Genomic DNA, 19,823 nt, shown 5'->3' with positions numbered 1-19,823 from the left:
GCGGTAAAAGGTCAATGTGGTTGCATCAAACTTCCTAGAATAATAATCTGTTAAGGTCAATAATAACACAACATTGGATACAGAGCAAAGATTCAGAGGTTAAAACAATGCAAAATGTCTACCATAGGAGGCCTGTTTTCCTTGCATGTGAGGAGCACTTGTTGCCTCCCATGGTCCCAGTCTTGAAAAATATTGAGATCTTTTTGCTCCTTAATTGCAATATATCACTTATTACCAGGAAGGTTATGAGCAGGACAGAAGCTCCAATAGGGCTTCAGTCTGCTGGGGTCACCATTTTATTTTTCGTTGTAAGATATGGAAACCAGACTACTTTCAACCATCTTTCTTGGATTTCTAGTTCAGTGTCTTCCGAGCTTGACCCGACTACCAGTATAACCGCATACCAACAGGAAAAGTTGTTACATGCGGTTTTATTTGTCACTTTTGCTGGAGGAAATGCAGCTGTTATCTACGACCTGTTTATCGAGGTGTTTGATGATGTTGATAAATATGTTGCATCTTTAAAGGGGTTTTTCCAGTTCCTTGATATTTATGACCTATCCTCAATTATCAATATCAGATCGGTGGGGGTCCGACACCTGGCACTGATCAGCTGTTCCCTGCAGCCCTGGGTGCGGGGCGTTGGACCCTCACGGGCCTTATATTAATGGCCTATCTTGAGGATAGGTCAACAATATCGGGAGCTTGAAAAACCTCTAAGTTGTCTAGAGATTTTTTTTATTTTTTGCCACCCCCACCTACTGCAGTAAGATTGTGTGAAAACTTTGTGACAGTTTAAGAAGTCACAATTTACAAATGTGTCTGAATCCTGCAGAGGTAGCAAACCGTGCCCAGAGTAAAATGTACCATAAAAAAGGTGCATATGCATAATGATAAATGTGTGCTTTAGTCGCTCATCTTTAAAGGGGTTTTCCGAGATTTTTTTTTATAGATGAACCATCCTCAGGATAGGTAATCAGCATGTGATCGGTGGGGGCCTACACCAGGGACCCCACCAATCAGCTGTTTGAGAAGGCAGTAGCGCCCTTGTGAGCAAGTTCATCAATCATGTGGCTTAGGCGCAGTTCAGCCCCATTCGAATGAAAAGGGCTGAGTGCGATACCAAGCACAGTCCCTTTACAATGTATGTAAGCTACGAGAATCCTTTTCAGAACAGCTAATTGGCAGGGGTCCCGACTGTTGAACCCCCACCGAAAAAAAAAAAATCTTGGAAAAAATCCTTTAAAAAAATAAGTGTTGCTCCAGTTGTTTAAAGAGGACCTTTCACCAGAATAAAACTTCTAAAGTAACCATACAGGCATGTAGAGCGGCGCCCAGGGACCCCCCTGCACTTACTGTTATACCTGGGCGCCGCTCCGTTCTCCCGTTATTGCCTCCGGTATCTTCAGAGTTAGGCTCCACCCAGGGGAACCTGCTGGCACCTCCTTCTCCCATGCTGCAGCGCTGGCCAATCGCAGCGCTCAGCTCTCAGCCTGAGAGGCTTTTTTCTCTCTCAGGCTATGAGCTGAGCGCTGTGATTGGCCAGCGCTACAGCATGGGAGAATGAGCCGACGGCAGGTTCTCCTGGGTGGAGCCTAACTCTGAAGATACCGGAGGCAATAACGGGAGAACGGAGCGGCGCCCAGGTATAACAGTAAGTGCAGGGGGGTCCCTGGGCGCCGCTCTACATGCCTGTATAGTTACTTTAGAAGTTTTATTCTGGTGAAAGGTCCTCTTTAATGAGTTGTCCCCTTTTTAAATTGGAGCCAGCATGGCAATCTATTGAACTTGTCCGGCCCAGCATCCCTTACCCCTGTGTCTGCCCCTGCACCAGTCTACTACTTCAATAAATTGCAGGGATCAAGCAAGGTCACCTCTAGTACCCAGCCAAAACACGGCTAACTAGCTAGCTCAATGTTTGCACTTATTGTGAATGACTCATTTCCCGTTAAGGTTAGATACTTCTTTAAACATTATAATAATGATAATAATATAATGATAATAGCATAATAATATAATCATATGACTAAATGGCATAGTGATCTCTAGTGCACAGATATTTTGCCACTTCCAATGCAGTCTTGTAGTGTTTGCTAAATCTGCCTGATACATTGAATGTACACTTCCATCGATTTTAATCACATATATACATCCTATATGTATGTGAATATGCCATGTGTTTCTTTAAAAGCGTACCTGCATTTTCAAAAAGTTTGCATAATGGCTGTCCTTTTTTTTTTTTGTACAATCATAACTGTGAAGGGACAGTTACGTATTTTGGGCTTCGCTAATGTTTTTTTATCAGACATATTATTCCCTGTTTCAGCTGCACAGCTAGATGCATTTCACTCTGAAGCAGGGGGCGATTCCCTTCTGCCAGCACTGTACTGCAGTGACCTCACTTCCCTGACTTCCCACCATGCTTGTTTTCAGCTCTGGAGCTTACAGAACTGATGAGGAGGGATAAATCACACTTACAAAAAGGCAGGAGGCTCCTGTGATGTTCAGAAGCAGTGTAGAAGCAGTTCTTCTATCAGGCTCACATCTCAGCTAGCTCTGCCATGCCCCCACTTCCTCTCAGCGGTCTTCTGAGTCCTGTTACCAGGGACGGATGTTGCGGGACAGCAGGCAGTGGACTGCAACTTAGGTGGAAGTGAGACCCCCAGTGGCCATGACTTTACTGCTTTTTCTCAGGTGGATGCAGGCATATTTTTTAAATGAAGCGCTACTTACACCATTCTCTATTAAATTAAGTAAAATTGTGTGAAAGTAAAGTGACTCTAAAAAAAAAATATAAAAAAATGGCTGCGTGGTTTTCTGGATATAGGTTTTTGAAGTCATCCCATGTATTCTACTTCCTGGCTTTTTATCTCTTGACCTTCTTAGTCAGACCATTCACTGTGACCAGAGAGAGAGAGCCTACCCTCCCTGTAGTGCAGGGATGGCTAACCTGTGGCTCTCCAGCTGTTGCAAAACTACAACTCCCAGCATGCCCAGCCTACAGCAGGGCATGGTGGGAATTGTAGTTTTCTAACAGCTGGTGAGCCACAGGTTGACCATTCCTGCTGTAGTGACTCAATTACAGGATCACTTATTACACTAATTAATGCAGTTTTCTTCTGTGGACATCCTTATTTGAGGAAAACAAAAGAACAATAGAGCTGTCCTACTGTTATCCTACTTTTACACCTACTATTATCGTGAGGATTACCCTTCAATACAGCTTCCCCTGACAGCACCAGTAAATTGACAATGAATTCCCTGTCCATATAGGACTTTTCTCTCTCTGTGCTGACTGCTACAGAAGAACCATACTTTGTAATTGATCTTCCGTGGGATAGTACTGCCCAAATAAGGCCACGTTCACATCTGCATTGTTAATTTCGTTTTTAAGATCCGGCAGAGGATCTCAAAAACAGAATTAAACGGATCAGTGTCATTTAATACATCCCTTTCGTCTGGATCCTGTTGTACCAAATCAGAACTGAACAAACCAGTATGAAAATCATTGTAAGGCCTCTTTCACACGACCGTTTTTTTTTTCCGTTTTGCGGGCCGTTTTTTGCGGTCCGTATACGGTCCGTATACGGAACCATTCATTTCAATGGTTCCGCAAAAAAAACGGAATGTACTCCGTGTGCATTCCGTTTCCGTATTTCCGTTTTTCCGTTCCGTTTAAAGATAGAACATGTCCTATATTTGGCCGCAAATCACGTTCCGTGGCTCCATTAAAGTCTATGGGTCCGCAAAAAAACGGAATGCATACGGAAATGCATCCGTATGTCTTCCGTATCCGTTCCGTTTTTTGCGGAACCATCTATTGAAAAAGTTATGCCCAGCCCAATTTTTTATATGAAATTACTGTATACTGTATTTGCCATACGGAAAAACGGAACGGAACAACGGAACGGAAACGGAACCACAACGGAAGCAAAAAACGGAACAACGGATCCGTGAAAAACGGACCGCAAAACACTGAAATGGACATACTGTCGTGTGAAAGAGGCCTAAGTCAATGTGGGCCAGATAATTTTTTTTTTTTTCCCCCCCCCCCCCCCGCTAACAAATAAAATGGATCTGGCACCATTGACTTACATTGATTTTCATGCTGAATCCAGTTTCGTCTGTTTCGCAAACCGGAAGCTTGCAGCGGTTTTGTGTCCAGAACCAAAATCGAACAGATGCATACTTATGCATCCTGATCAATTTTGTTACCGTTGACAATGAATAGAGACAAATCTGAACCGGTTAATTCCTCTGCCGGATCTCAAAACCGGAATTGAAAACGCAGATGTGAAAGTAGCCTAAAAAAATAAAAACGCACGCAAATTCTCAAACTGTTTTCTATAAATGCTGAGTCAAAAAATGCACCTTTCTGGCGGAAGTGTCCCTTTTACCTTTCTTGTAATAATCGGGCCTCTTATCCGAGATTAAGGGCACGCCTCAGTGTACGTTCTCTCCTTGTACAGTCTTGGACTTTAGATCACAGGCAGCAAGAGACAGAAATCAAAGGGCAAATTAAGTGAAGGCATCTCAAGATTATTAGCATTTCTCATTGCCGGTGAACAGACAAACACGCGGAGTTATGACAGGGCACGCATTTATGTAACGACACCAAACGTAGACTTCAGTGTTTGCCTCCACAGTCACATGTCAGCCGTTCACGAGAAATAAACTGCGTGATACCCCTCCACTAATCGGTTCAAGTACCTGGTTTTCATTAGTATCTGCAATATGTTTCAGCTTGCTGATTCTGTTGCGACAAATAGTGTCGGAGGAATTTCGAAGCCGCGTATCCCCAACTTAGAATAACTTGTAATTTACGGCAAAACTAGCAGACAGTAAAGATGGCCGTCACTAATCCCTACAATCGTTAAAGGGATTTTATGAGGATAGGTCATCAGTATCTGATCGGTGGGGGTCCGACACCAGGGACCCCTGCCGATCAGCTGTTTGAGAGGGCACAAGCGCGCTCAGTAGTGCAGCAGCCTTCTCTCATCTTTTTCTAGGCCAGTGACGTGTCATCGGTGACGTGGCCTAGGAGCAGAAGGGAATGGGGCTGAGCTGCGATGCCAAGCAGAACCGCTACACAATGTATGACGCTGTGCTTGGTGAGCACGGAGAAGGCCCAGCGCTCTCAGGACCACCGGTGTCTTCTCATTCAGGTTATCGGTGGGGGTCCCGGTTGTCAGACCCTTCTGATCAGAGGATGGGTCATTGGTTAAAAAAAACTCTGAGAAAACCCTTTTAAATAATGGACGGATACCTATTAAATACATATATATATATATATATATATATATATATATATATATATATATATATTACATACCTATTTACCTATTACAGTGCAATATGGCATAAGTTTGGAGATTTTCAAGATGAAAGCCAAAGGGTCTTGGTGCTAATAAGGGTACCGGTACTCTTCAATCCCTGTGCAGAGGCCCTCACCAATCCAAAAATGGGATTGTCCCCTACCAGCTGCCGTAGAAAGGACACACCCCATGAGCTGCCAGGTTGAAATGAATCTAGCAGAGGAATTAGAGCAATGAATGTGGAGATCTCTATCCATGTGAGGTACAGGGCAGGTTCTAAGGAAAGAGACAGTCATGTACTATATGATATTGGATTTAATTTTTTTACATTAATCATGGGATAACCCCTGTAAGGCATTAGTTCTGCCAACAGTGCATGTGTACTGGGGGAGGGGAGGGGAGGTATAACTGGCGGCTGAACAGGAGTTATATAAACTGTACAGCCAGTTTGGGTCTCTTTTCACATCTGTTTGGTGGCTTCCATTTATGAAGGAAGCCACAACATTCTGGCAGCGGTGCCCGACACACATGGGGTATGGCCGCATTTCGTGGAAATCTGCACCAAATGCTGCAGATATGCCATATATTTCACCATTCCATTCCAGTGCATAAATTGACATGTTGCTTATCTTAATTTGGCCCTGCACCTTGTGCCGCTTTTTTTTTTTTTTTTGGGAAAATGTAGAATTTTATTAAATAATTTCATCCACCTTACTGCTTCTGTAAACTCTGCAGAAAAGCCACAGTGTGGGTACTCTGTGGGTAGCAATGCCCACAAGATGGAATATAAGCCTGTTCCGTTCAGCAGGTGACATGCACAGTGATGTGCAGGTGTACAGCATGCGACTGCTGCAGCCAATCACTGTCCCAGTGGTAGACCGCCGAGGACAGTGATTGGCTGCAGCAGTCATGTGCCGTATACCTGTACTTTACCACTGCAACGGCCGGTGGACCAGCGGCACATAAATGGCGCCGTAGAAAACGGTTAGTACAGCATTATTTTGTATTCAACACCATTTGTGGGCTTGTCTGAGGTTTTTTCTCGGGCATCCCTTTTAATTGAAAATTTGGAGAACTGGTTGCACCATTTGCAGGCAGCAGCTGTAGGAACGTGACTCCTTCTCATTGTTTCTGTTTATTAGGAAGCAGAACACATAAGCGTAATCCTGAGCCTGCGTCCTGTGTGCACTGAATAGAAGAATCCTCCGGCTGAAGAGCTGGCAATCTCACTGCCGCTTGTTGCATAGCAACCAAACGAGCATGACGAGATGCTAGAACCGGCCTCGCCGTCTAAGTGTATTATTACCAAGTGGAACAAAGCAATGATTTGGAGCTGGCCTCATCGCATAGCCATCAGAGCAGGAAGACGAGGCAGGGGGCGACAGGGCTATGAATGTCTCAAAATAAATGGAAATATCTGCCACGTCTATGGCACAGTTCACATGTTTTGCTTTGTGCAAGGAGCCCTGCTACAGCGTCTGGGTGGGATACTCTTGCATACATCTATTGCAAGACCTTAAACTCCCTAAAAAAGAAATGTTGGTCTCTAGCAGCTGAGCCGCTCATGAATAGATCTCTGGTTTCCATCTAACATAGCAGCACAAATATTGGAGTACTTTGATTAGGTGGCTTCCATACCTAGAGTGTGACGTCACACTGAAGTTTCTTGGAGAATACCTGTGGGCTATACTCGAGCGCTCTCCTAAAAGATGTTCTCCAACAATAAGTGATGGCGACCAATTAGTTTCTGCAAGCAGATCTTAAGGACCTTGGGCTAGAGTTGCTTTTTGTTACATAGTAATCTTCCATAAATCAGAATCGTTGATTAGAACGATAGAACCCTATTAGGGAATCTGTTCTATGGCTGGGCTTCACGTAACAAGTATAGCAGGCCCCATCACTCCAGTAACCACCTTCTTCTAGTTCACCTGGAAAACACTCACTTGGATCAACCTTTGGTAGCATTTGTTCTAGTGACCCAAAGGTCATGTGGGAATTAATAACCTTCTGTACTTGTTTTCTTATGCAATTTCTAATATGTAGAAGAGAGCAAAGTGCCGTCTGATAGCTCTTTGCCCTTGTATTTGGTGACGGTATCCTCTGCTCTACTTATACCTGCTTATTCATTAACCTACTGTTTTTTTCTCCCTCTAGATAGCTGACCTCCAGCTCCATAAACTTGATGAACTGGATTGTCTAATCCGAGGCCTGCTTTATGTCGATTCTGTTGGCTTTAATGGCCGTCCAGAATGCTACTACTTTGACAACCCGACGGACCCAGAGCAATGTCACAAGAAGCCATATTGCCTTGATAATCCATATCCTATGTTGCTGGTTAACATAGGATCAGGAGTCAGCATTCTTGCAGTGTATTCTAAAGACAACTATAAAAGAGTAACTGGGACCAGGTAACGATCTGTTTTATTTCAGAGATCATTCATTCACATTTATGGAAGTAATAGTTCTGGGGCTAGATTGTGGTTATCCTGTAGGCACAAGGAACATTTTGTCAGGCGAATCTCATGAGAACAGGGCCTCCTCCAACCTCAATTTCGCCTTTACTATCGTCCAAGATAATAGTCTAGTTAACAGTTTATAAATGTTAGTTTTTTTTTTTAGTTTTTTTGCCATTATGATGGCAGAGTGGGGCAAATCTTCTAATCTCTCATTTCTAGACTGTATGGTAGCTCAGCATGGACAGTCTGAAGATGCTCCTAATTTATGACCGGTTTATGCCACCTTTTAGTTGGTTCACTTTGCGCAAGAATTGTGTGCATCATTTTCGTGCACGTGGTCTCATCTTAGGCCATGCTCCCATTCTGGTGGGCCACAGCCCCTTTCCGGCTAAGAACACCCCCTTTTTGTTGGAGGAGGTCTCGAGGCATGCAGCTTTTTGTGCAAATTGAATTAGAATTCTGGAGCGTTTTGATCAGTATTTCAAGAGCATTCATACTAACGGGGGTTTTGGGAGATATATCTATATTGCCCACTGAAACTATTGTAGGTGATGGTTTTCATTAGTATAATAATCATAGCATGGATGGATATGTTCTACTACTACTACTACTACGCCATTTTCTGCACATTGGATTGGAAAAGAAAATGCATTACTGGGATTTCGTAGAGATTACTTGGGGAGGTTAACACACCTACTCCGTTGAGGTCTGTGTTGTGTCAGTCACTGTTCTGGCAGTTTTGGTGAAGCGCAGACTCGGACCACTAACATACTACAAAAGCGGCAGCAAAAATCTAAGCATGTATACAAGTCATTTTTGTGACTAGTCCTACATTATTGTGTCATGCCTTCAGTCTAGGAGGAGGAACATTCCTTGGCCTGTGCTGCTTGCTGACGGGTTGTGAAACGTTTGAGGAAGCTTTGGAAATGGCAGCGAAAGGAGACAGCACTAATGTCGATAAACTGGTGAAAGACATCTATGGCGGGGACTATGAGCGGTTCAGCCTTCAGGGCTCTGCTGTTGCCTCCAGGTAATCTGCAGTTCTACACTTTTCTACTTTAGTACAGTTATGGTGAACCGAGACCGCGTGCAACCCAAAACCCACTTATTTATCGCAAAGTGCCAAGATGGCAATTTAACTTGAATACCAATATAGTAGATCTTCCATGTACTTTACCATTTAGCTATAATATCCTGCCTGCATTCAGAGCACTGCCTGTGCTGTTCATAGTGCGCCCTGCGCTGATGAATGGCAGGAATAGTCTAGGGCATATTGGTACACTAAAGACTTTTTCCAGGGTGCGGGTGCCCACAGAGAGGGCTCGGAGTACTGCCTCTGGCACCCGTGCCATAGGTTTGCCACCACTGCTTTAGTACATGCACATAGCATCATCCAGGGCTCATACACACAACCATATGGTCGATGTGCCCGAGCTGCGGACCGCAAATGCATTGCCTTGAATGTATCTGTGATCCACAAAATATGGAAAAAGATGTCCTTTCTTTTGCAGTGCGGAGGCACCGACCTGAAAGTCCATGGAAGGGCTTCTGAGTGTTTCATGGGCTTCTGATCCGTGCCTCTGCTCCGCAAAAGATAGGAAATGTCCTATCTTTTGCCATATGGGTCTGCATCCGCAGCACGGAGTTCACATGGCCGTGTATTGCGGATCCACTGTTTGCAGTCCACAACATGGGCACAACGGCCATATGGTCGTGTTAATGGGCCCTAATATGTGATGTGTGGAAATAAATCGTATCCTCCTAGCACCTTACTAAAAGCATCCCCCGGGCTAAAACCACTGATTGCGGGGGTTTCCCCACCTGTTGCGACCAGCAGTGCAAGAAAAGGAATTGCCAAGGCTTAAACTTATCCCATATCCGCAGGATAAGGCGATTACAATCTCATCAATGTGGGGTCGGACTGCTGCGACCACTAATAAACACCTGCATGGTGGTCCTGTGCCTCCCCATATGAATGGATCGGCTGTTGAGCATGCGTGCTGCTGCTCCATTCATCTCTATGGGACTGCCGGGGATAGCCGAGCGCTGTAATTGGCTTCTCTCTGGCGGTTCCATAGAGATGAATGTAGTGGCCATTTCTTTGGTACAGTGGTACACAGTGCATCGTTCCTGTGAGTGGTCGGACCCCCACCGATCAGGCACTGAGGATAGAGGATAAGTTTAAATCTTGGAACAGTTCATAAAAATAAAATAAAATAATATATATATATATATTTGACCATGGCATCCAACACGTGATAATCTGTCTTCACGATCCATTACTCCTAAGTTTATGGAATTTTACTGTAATTCCTTGCCACGTCCTATTTTGTTAATAACTTCCCTTTCTAAAAGAAACACCCGCTTATGACCACCACTTCATCTTGTATGCAGGTTGCCATCCAATGTTTTCAGGCTCCTGAATGGTGGTGGCACCTCCTAGTTATTTAGCCATGAAAAGGGGCTGTATGGGTCGAAACATTGAAAAAACGCTAAACGTGTTTCGGACAGATGAGGGCAAACTATAAGTCACTGGGCACACTGAAATAAATCATGTCTGACCGTTGTATTTAACCTTCTGTCCTCTCCTTTTAAAAGCTTTGGCCACATGATGAGCAAAGAGAAAAGGGATACCATAAGCAAGGAGGACTTGGCGAGAGCGACGCTGGTTACCATTACTAACAACATAGGATCCATTGCTCGTATGTGCGCCGTCAATGAGGTAATGATCGCCCCTTCTTATCTATTCATATGGAATTTAGAAACTGGTTTGGTGAAAAGTGGATTTCGATTACACATCTATTCAATTCCATGTTCTTATGTAACTTGCCAATTCGTTGAAATATTTCCTTTTAAAGGGGTTGCTCTGGATTTTGATATTGGTGGTCTATCCCCAGGATAGGTCATCAGTATCTGATCGTGAGGGTCCAACTTCAGCACCCCCTCTGATCAGCTATTTGAAGAGGCCGCAACATCTTTCTAGGCCAGTGACATCTCGTTCATCTGTCTCATGGTCCATGTACAGCTCAGTCCAATTCAGGTGAATAGACCTGGGCTACAGTGCCAAGCCCTGCCATCATACAATAAATGGCGCTGTGCCCGGTAAGCTGTGAGGAGGCTGCTGCGTTCACCAGGGAGTCGTGGCCTCTTCAATCAGCTGATAGGTGGGGATGACGGGAGTCTGACCCCCGCTGATCAGATATTGACTACCTATTCTGATGATAGGCCATCAATATCAAAATATAGGACAACTCCTTTAAAGAGGATCCTTCAGCTCTCCTGACTGTTTTTACTAAAGTTTTGCACCCCCTGGGCTCATTTCTTATAATTCCACATTATGCTGTTCCCCTGTTATTCCTCCTGGCAGAAACGTAACCTGTAGCTCCAGGGTTCCAATGCAAAGTCATTAACAAGCCTCCTCCACCCCCTTTAATTCTTAATTTACAATACTGGTCTCCCCATGTGAGGAGGAGGAACTTGAGCCATCTCAGGCTTCTGGGCCCGGCTGCTCTCCCCATACCCCCTAAAGCTATGCACCCCCTAAAGCTACGCCCCTGCCTCCTGGAAATGTAGAACTAAATTGACAACTGATGATTACTAGCCCTGTTAATAACACACATCTCTACACACTTTGAACCTTTGACTCCCCCAACCAAAAAAACCCCCAACAAATTAAAGGGGTTTTCTGAAACTTATATACTGATTGGTGGTGGTCTGACACTCGGACCCCCCACCAATAAGCTTTTTGAGAAGGCACCTGCTCTCGCAGTAGCCCTGCAGCCTTTTTCGCAGCTTTTCCTAGGCCAGTGACGTCACGTTCATCAGTCACGTGGACCAGGCGCAGCTCAACTCGATAGAAGTAAATGGGGCCTTCTCAAACAGCTGATCAGCGAGGGTCCCTGGGGTCGGTCCCCCACCGATCAGATGCTGATTAACTATACTGAGGATAGGTAATCAGTATAGTAGTTTCAGAAAAACATTTTTAAAGTTAAACATAAGCTTCTTTATAGCCTAGAACGGTATCATAACAAGTAAATTTATCATCTCTGGAGATCCCACCGAGCTCTGTGCTCCATAGACCCTGAATGGAGCAACATCACGCATATTCGACTGCCACCCTACTTACCATGGTCATGCGGTGAGAAGGAATTGGGGACACCCATTCTTCTGATCGATACAGGTTTGGAATACCAAGCGGTCAAATGTTTATCGCCTGTCTTATGGGTAGACAATGCACCTATATGGAATGAATGGAGGTCTGCTGGTGTCACCTGCCTTTGGGCTTTGCTTAGCAAACCGCATGGGTAAATAAAATGATTCATTGAGGAGCCTGAAGGGTTTACAACTACTGATGACTATGAATGTTACCTCATTATGTGAAATTAGATTGTGAGCTCTCCACGGGCAGGGACCTGTTTTTCTTCTTTAGAGCGTAATGAAGGAGAAGTAACATGATCTGGTCTTAGTGCTTTCAGCTTCTTTACAGTGTTGCCTTGTGGCATGGAGTTCAAGCAGCATTGTACAGGGCTATCAAAGCATTAAGAACGTCTGCAGAATCTTGTAGAAGAAATCCAGCCATAGCTGCTGCTCCTTCTGGCCATACTGTGGGTATTATACCTCGGTGTCATGTTCGGCATCAGTCTCCGTCAGTGCTGGCACAGCACAATAAAATTTCATTAGTCCTGCAATCACTTGTCTATAGAACTAGTCCCACTTGAATCCGAATTCTTCAGATAGTCCCGATTTTTGAGAAGTGTGAGGTGGAAGGTGCCCTCCTTCCCCTGTGTAATGCTCCAGATCCTAGGTTCTTACCCTGATGTACGCCTTTCCCGGGGGTAAGTTCCAAGTCTCTAGTGGGCACTTGCACTGTGCTGATGCTGTGCTTTTTTAATAAGCAGCACAATGTCATTCATCATTTTACAGCCTTGTGGGACTTGTGTAATTTGTTTCAATAGGTAGAACTTGGCTTAGACCCATTGAGGGACTCTGCTCCAGGTCAGCTCTTCTCATACTGTGAAGCGGTTCCTCATGGGTGTGATGGTGGGGCTCTGCTGAGGAGGTGATTTTGACAAAAGTTTTTGTATGCTGCAAAAGTCCTTCTCTGGTTACACCAAATTCTGGTTTAGCAACAGAACTGACTCCTTTTGTGCTCCTGTTAAACGGGTTTTCCAGAAATTCGATATTTATGGCCTATTCTCAGGATAGGTCATAAATATTATAAGCAGTGGGCAGTCCCAACGCCCAGCACCTCTGCCAATCATCTGTTTGAAGAGACCCCGCTGCAACCACTTCCTAGGTCAGTGACGTCATATTCACCGGTCACATGGCCTAGTTGCAGCTGTGTCCCATTCAAGTGAATGGGCCTGAGCTGCAATACCAAACACGACCACTACACAATGTGCGGCACTGTGCTTGGTATGCTGTGAGGACGGCCCAGCATAGCAATCCTCTTCTAATTGCTGATTGGGCCCACCTACCGGTCATGTTTTCAGGATTTCCTTAGTATTGAGCAGATGAGATATATATGTCAATGCATCAAGACTTGCCACATGTATTCATTCTGTGGGATATTCTCAAACCATGACCGACAAGTGGGTCCTGATGACTGGAGCTGAGAAACACTGCTGTAGATCATACGATCAGCCCCTCTGCCTTTTAAATGTATAAATGACGCCAGATCCAGGACGGGCTGCACAGATTATTCAAGACTTGTGTCTTAAAGGGGTTCTCTGGGAATTAAGAAAATGAAAATACTTGAATATTACTTTATTATGAATATATTCCCAAATACCTTATGTTCGCTATAATTGCTTGTTTTGTCTGGGGAGTAATCCTTAGGGGAAATAAAATGTCCGCCGTTCTATTAGTACACACAAAATCTGTCCCAATCACACAGTGAAGTTACTTCAGAACACTGAGCTAAAGAGCTGCCTCATCCTCCTCTCTGCTCTGCTTGTCAGAGATTATGATCCTGAATACAGCTGATAAGATCTTCAGCTGAATCTCTATAGGAATGGAGTTCAAGAAGAGACATGTAGTACAGATAGGGCGGACAGGACAGACTGCATACAAGTCCTGCTGCTCATCACCCACCTCCTCTCTGTACTCCATGTCTCTTCATGAACTCCATTCCTACAGAGATTCAGCTGAAGATCCTATCAGCCGTATCCAGGATCATAATCCCTGACAAGTAGATTAGAGAGGAGGATAAAGCAGCTCTTTAGCTCAGTGTTCTGAAGTAACTTGTCCTGCTGTGTGATTAGGACAGGTTTTGTGTGTACTAATAGGACGGCAGCCATTTTATTTCTCCTAATGATTGCTCCCCAGACAAAACAGGCCAATATAACTAATGAAGGGTATTTGGGAATATATTTATAGTAAAGTAATATTTAAGTATTTTCAGTAATTTTATTCTTCGGGGCTCCGTTCTCCATTCTAGCGATATGCCCCCATTGTCTGAAAAGGGAAAACCCCTTTAAGGAGTTTCCTTTTTAACTTATGAACATTTTAGGGACTTTAATGATAACATATACTGTTTTTACATAATTTATGTCTCTTCTGTCTGTAGTTTCCTCTTTTTTTTTTTTTTTTTTTGTATGTCCACATACAGTGTATATGAATTAGTACGTATTGCAGGTTTGTCATGTGCTGACATCTACTGGCCTAAAATGGTGAAATGCAGGCTGGATAATGGCAACCCATCACCAGGACAACCCCTGTAAAAGCAAACAAGAGGGCGCCCCTGCCTCTTCTAAAAAGGGATTTGTGTGTGTTCGTGTAGAAAGCATAAATGAGAGGATGACGGATGTTGTTCTGCCTCAGACACAATAGGAAGAATGTAGACCATGGACAGAGGGCTTTTTTTTGTTTTTGTGATTCAGCACATGTGGTGGTTTAACACCCTTAACTTTTATTGGGTTACCAAAATCAGTGCTGCTTATTAATACAATTTTAGAGAAATGAATATTTTTTTCATACTGTAGCGCTTTATTCTTTTTGCATATTAACCCCGAAGTTAAATATTTAAACTGATTCCTTAATTTGTGACTGTCGTTTCGATAAAAAAAAAATGTATAGTCTTGTGAATAAGGTGGTGATGGTTTGAGTTGATGCGTATATTTTGCCGGGAAAGGAGAAGACACAAGCGGTAATAAATGCTCCTGTCTTCTCTGGGTACCCGGCTGTGTATGACACCAGGACACCTGACCTGCTCCTGCAAGATGTGCTGCAGTGACGGCAGAAGGCATGCCTGTAGACCACCTGGTGGTCGTGAAGTTCAGCATTTGACTGAAGATTTTAGAGACTACATCCATAGAGATGTTATACTTTACTTTTATAGATACTACGTAGAAGTGTATTAAAGGGGCCACCCCATCATTAATGGCAAATCTTTCTAACAAAGCTAGACCCAGCCCTGTACCTCCCATGGATCCAGAGATCTCCTCATTCATTGCTCTGCTAGATTTATATCAAGCTGACAGTTCGAAGGGAGTGTCCATTCTGCTGTAGCTCAGGGGGCGTGGCCATGCTCTCCCTATCACAGCTCAGGAGCCAGTTGAAGGATAAAACTGAGCATGTGCGGCCATCTCAGGGAGTCGGACAAAGAAATAGGTAAAAAAAAAACCAGCAGGTGGTGCTATACAGATACATTTTATTGAATACTGGTTATACGAAATTTTCAATTATGTGCAATTACAAAAGTATTCAGATCCAGGTGCTGGTTTGAAAACTGTAGAGTTTGTTAAGGTCATTTAGAAGTCCTGGCCGGTCTGGCCTCTACATGCTCCTACATTACATGATTGACTGATGGTCGGGGCGGCTCTTTGTCAGGGTGTATGTTTAGTCTCAGAAAACCCCTTTTAATACTTTGGTTCTTTATTTTGCATTGCAGTAAAAAAGAAAAATGTGAAAAAACCTCGTCCATTAATAGGTTTTTATTCCTCCATCTGTAGAACATTGACAGAGTGGTGTTTGTTGGGAACTTTCTAAGAATCAACATGGTCTCGATGACGCTGCTGTCTTATGCAATGGATTACTGGTCAAAAGGACAACTGAAAGCCCTCTTTTTGGAACATGAGGTAAAAGCAGCATTAGAAAGGGGGTGCCGAGGAGAAGGGTGGGCTGTACTGGAGGCTTCTCCTGGTAACACGCATTAAACCCATAGCTAGATAGTCCTGCTCACAGCTAAGAAGTGGAGGTAGTTCTGCCCAGACCAGGGATAGGCAATCTCCAGCACTTCAGCTGTTGTAAAACTACAACTCCCAGCATGCACACTTGCTCTACCGTTTTCAGAACTCCCACAGAAGTGAATAAGGAATTTTAGTTTGTAGCCGAAGGTTCCTGACCCCTGGTCTAGACAATGCTCTGTGGGTTAAACAGACTGAACTCCAGACTGATACATTGTAGCAAACCAGCAGAATGATTTGTCTCACGGAGCACTGCCTAGACTGCATACATGTATTCACTTCTCCATTTGCACCCTGTGATTGTAAAAAGAAAAAGGTTGTTCTAATTCACTGACAGCAACCAGATTCTAAGAATGGCTTCCTGTTGGCCAAAAACCCCTTTTCCATAGACTTATACTCTTTTGCCACTGTCTCCATGCCTAGCATCATCCCTAAGCACGCGACTGCTGTGATATGTGACTGTATTTCATTCAGGGTGAGGCTATCTTTATGCCCCTCACCCAAGTGATGCGGCGGTTGTGTCATCATGAGACAGGAAGAAGCTGCACTACTTCCATCAGGCATCTTTCTTTGTCTCTTGACTGAGGGCTGTAGTGGAACAATGCGGGTCCGAGAAGTTAACCCTTAGGATACCGGAGATTTTTTTTATTCCCTATCTTCCTTGAGCCATAACTTCTTTATTTTTCTGTTCACATAGCTATATGGGGGCCTATTTTTGGCGGGACAAGTTGTACTTTCTAATGCCACCAAAATTCCAAATGGGGTGAAATTGGGGGGAGAAAAATTTCCTCAGTTTTTAAGGATTTTTGTTCCCACTGCATTCCCTTTACCACAAAACTGATCTGTGCCCTTCATTCTCTGGGTTAGCACGATTACACTGATACCACATATGTATAGGTTTTAATGTCTAAATAATGTAAAAATAAATGTAAACTTAGAAAAAAAAAAAAGAAAAAAAAAATATAAATATTTTTTTAATCACCATATTCTGACCCGCATAACTTTTTTATAGCTATATCTAGGCATGAGCGAATCGACTTCGGATGAGCGCTCCGTACAGTATTAGAATGTATTGGCTCCGATAAGCCAAAGTTATTAAAAAAAAACATTTCCCGAACTCGGGCGTTTTTGGACACGGTGATGCCCATGATGTTTATATTTTTGGTTATTTATGTATTATTTTTTTTTTCTATGGAAAGGGGGGTGATTTAAACTTTTTTATATATTTTTTTAAAATATATTTTGAAGCTCCTATTTGAGCCTACAAAATCCATATAAAAACAAAACAAAAAAAAAAACCTGAACCATCATGGATCTTTTAGACCCATTTTTGTACAGAATTGCTCCTTTCTTATGTTGGCCTGCCACCTGCTGGCCAAAATAGGAATTTCAGCTTCAATACCCTGGGTCTCTTCAGAAACCCACCGGCCATGACGCCTGCTGCACGCACGAGCGGGCGCCATGTTAGCCCATCGTCCCAGCACCGTACATGTACTGTGCTGGTAGCGAACGGGTTAAAGCTCAGTATGTAGGAGCCTTCACCCATGATGTTGTAATTAGGAAAGGATTTTTTACTCCCTGGACAACCCCTTTAAAGAGGACAGGTCTGTTTTAGCAACAACTTGCATCCCCCTTATAATAACAATTCTGGAATATCTATTTGTTTGACTCTATTTTGTGTGCCGTTCCTTTATTATTCCTGCTATAAGTTATGAATGCATTGCTACCAGTTTGCCCTGCGGGTTCAGATGGGTGTTACCAGTTAGGGGTGTGTCCTTGCACAGTCTGACTAATCAGTGCTGCCAGTGGCAGACTGTGCAGGGACACCCCCTTCCCCCCCCCCAACTGGTAGCACCCATCGGAACCTGCAGTGCAAACTAGTAGCAATGCATTCATAACTTCTAGCAGGAATAATAAAGGCATAAAAATAGATGCTCCAGAACTGTTATTACATGGTTGATGCAAATAGTTACTAAAAAAAGACACGTCAGGAGAGGGGTCTGGTCCTCTTTAAGTCGCAGGGCACAGACCATCTCCAATGGACAGGCATTGAGAAACGAACCCCCTTACTGCCCGGGTTGGTGCTATAAGTATTGTGTATTTTGTCTATTATAGGGTTACTTCGGAGCAGTCGGAGCCCTGCTGGAGCTTTTCAAGATGAATGACGAGCACTGAAAGAAGACGCTGCCTCCGATGTTTGTGCTGCTCAATGCCGTTGTCTGAGCTTCCAGAAGGCCCATGAAGCCATGTCAGATGAATGAATCCTGTAAATAGCGAGGACGGAGAGACTGTACATAGATCTGTACATTTTACTGTAAAAACAAACCGTGCACCATGGCCAAATGTACTGTAGTGATCGGGAACTGATTTTATTGCAGTAATTCCTTTTTTCTATTTATTTTCTGTAAATAGCCTTATAATCTGCCCTTGGTGAAGGGCTGCTGCTGTTAAACCTGGAGATCTGATTTTATGCTTTTCTGTCTGAGATAGTATGAATATAGACAAATCTGTAAATGTAATAAGGAGGTGCCTGGCGGGCAACATGACGTTGCCTACGGAGAATGTGGGACTGTGTAATAAAACCCATGAATAATGTTAGATAATGTGCACTTTCCAACCTTCAGTCCTGTAAAATTTTACATGGTACTTAACAATCTGTCGTTGGCGGCACCCGTAGGATGGCGGACCCTTTGTCCAGGTCTGGACCGGAAGTAACCCATTCTTTTCCTGTAGTAGTATATGCAGCTGAACAGGAAAAGAAGCAGCCACTTCCGGGCAGAAGAGGCCGCATCCTGTATCAACGCAACGGAGATGGCCGCGTCAATGGGGCAGGGGTGGGTAAGTACTAGAGTTGAGTGAAGCAAGCTTCGGATGCTTCGTCCAAAGTCAATTCATTCAAAACTTAGGATTGATACCGTACGGAGATCTGTCTCCATAGAATGAATGTGCTCCGAAGAGCCGAAGCCAGTTACTCGCAAAGTCAGGGGGGACTTCATTGAATAACTTTAGTAATTGATTTTTAAAGTGGAAAACAACTTTAAAACTTGAAGCCGAACACGACTTCGGGTCCGAGGTACTAGTCGGAATCAAAGCTGAGTTCTGTTTCAAGTTTTAAAGTGATTTTCGAATTTAAAAATCAATTACCGAAGTTATTCAAGGAAGTCACGCCTGACTTCGCGAGTAACTGACTTCGGCTCGTCGGAGCCCATACGTTCTAATACTGTATGGAGACAGATCTCCGTACAGTATTAATCCAAAGTTTTGAACGAAGTGATTTCGGATGAAGCATCTGAAGCTCGCTTCGCTCAACTCTAGACTAAGTTTCATCGAAGACCTCTTTCTTCCACAGGTTGGTAACAGCAGCAGGTTTAGAAGAAATGAGTGGAGAACCCCTTTAACTAATAGAGGTCCTAAAAGATGTCTGTTTTAGTATATATATATATATATATATATATATATATATAAATATATATAATTCCCCATGAAATAACAGTCCTGGTGCATCTTTTTTCCCCATAACTCTGTGTTGTGAGGTTCCTCTGTTATTCCTCTTGTAAATATATGATCAGATTGACACCTACGGTAAGTGTGATCAATCAGTTTGACACTATCAGTGTGTAGGGATATCTACCTAGGAAGACTTGAATCTCCAGGAAAGCACCCTTAACTGCACATCTAATCTGCTGCTACTACTGGGACTCTCATTAGTGCTTTCTCTACTCAATATTCCGGTTTTTGTTTTATGAGATTCCAGATTATCTTGCAATCTGTGCCTGAAATGAGTGACAGATTATCAGAATGTCACTGAATTAAAGGGCTTTTGGGGGCATACTCTCTTGTCTCGGCAGCCGTACTGCCAAGCATGC

At 43.6% G+C, this 19,823-nt stretch overlaps 1 protein-coding gene across 4 annotated transcripts in view; it reads left to right on the top strand.

Annotated features, from left to right (window-relative positions):
• Positions 1–18,848, top strand: part of PANK1 (pantothenate kinase 1) — a 45,692-nt gene extending 26,844 nt beyond the window's left edge. For all 4 annotated transcript variants that reach the window (XM_044297370.1, XM_044297373.1, XM_044297371.1 and 1 more), the window contains 5 exons: positions 7,470–7,723; positions 8,625–8,801; positions 10,370–10,493; positions 15,724–15,849; positions 18,073–18,848. In XM_044297370.1, coding sequence (XP_044153305.1) covers positions 7,470–7,723; positions 8,625–8,801; positions 10,370–10,493; positions 15,724–15,849; positions 18,073–18,132 — 741 coding nt within the window. In that variant the 3' untranslated portion in view covers positions 18,133–18,848. The remainder of the gene's footprint in view (positions 1–7,469; positions 7,724–8,624; positions 8,802–10,369; positions 10,494–15,723; positions 15,850–18,072) is intronic.
• Positions 18,849–19,823: the final 975 nt, after the last annotated feature.

The sequence above is a fragment of the Bufo gargarizans genome, chromosome 6, assembly GCF_014858855.1.
Source record: "Bufo gargarizans isolate SCDJY-AF-19 chromosome 6, ASM1485885v1, whole genome shotgun sequence".
Classification (NCBI taxonomy): Eukaryota; Metazoa; Chordata; class Amphibia; order Anura; family Bufonidae; genus Bufo; species Bufo gargarizans.
Note: the sequence above shows the minus strand (reverse complement) of the source record. Positions and strands in the feature narration are given on the sequence as shown.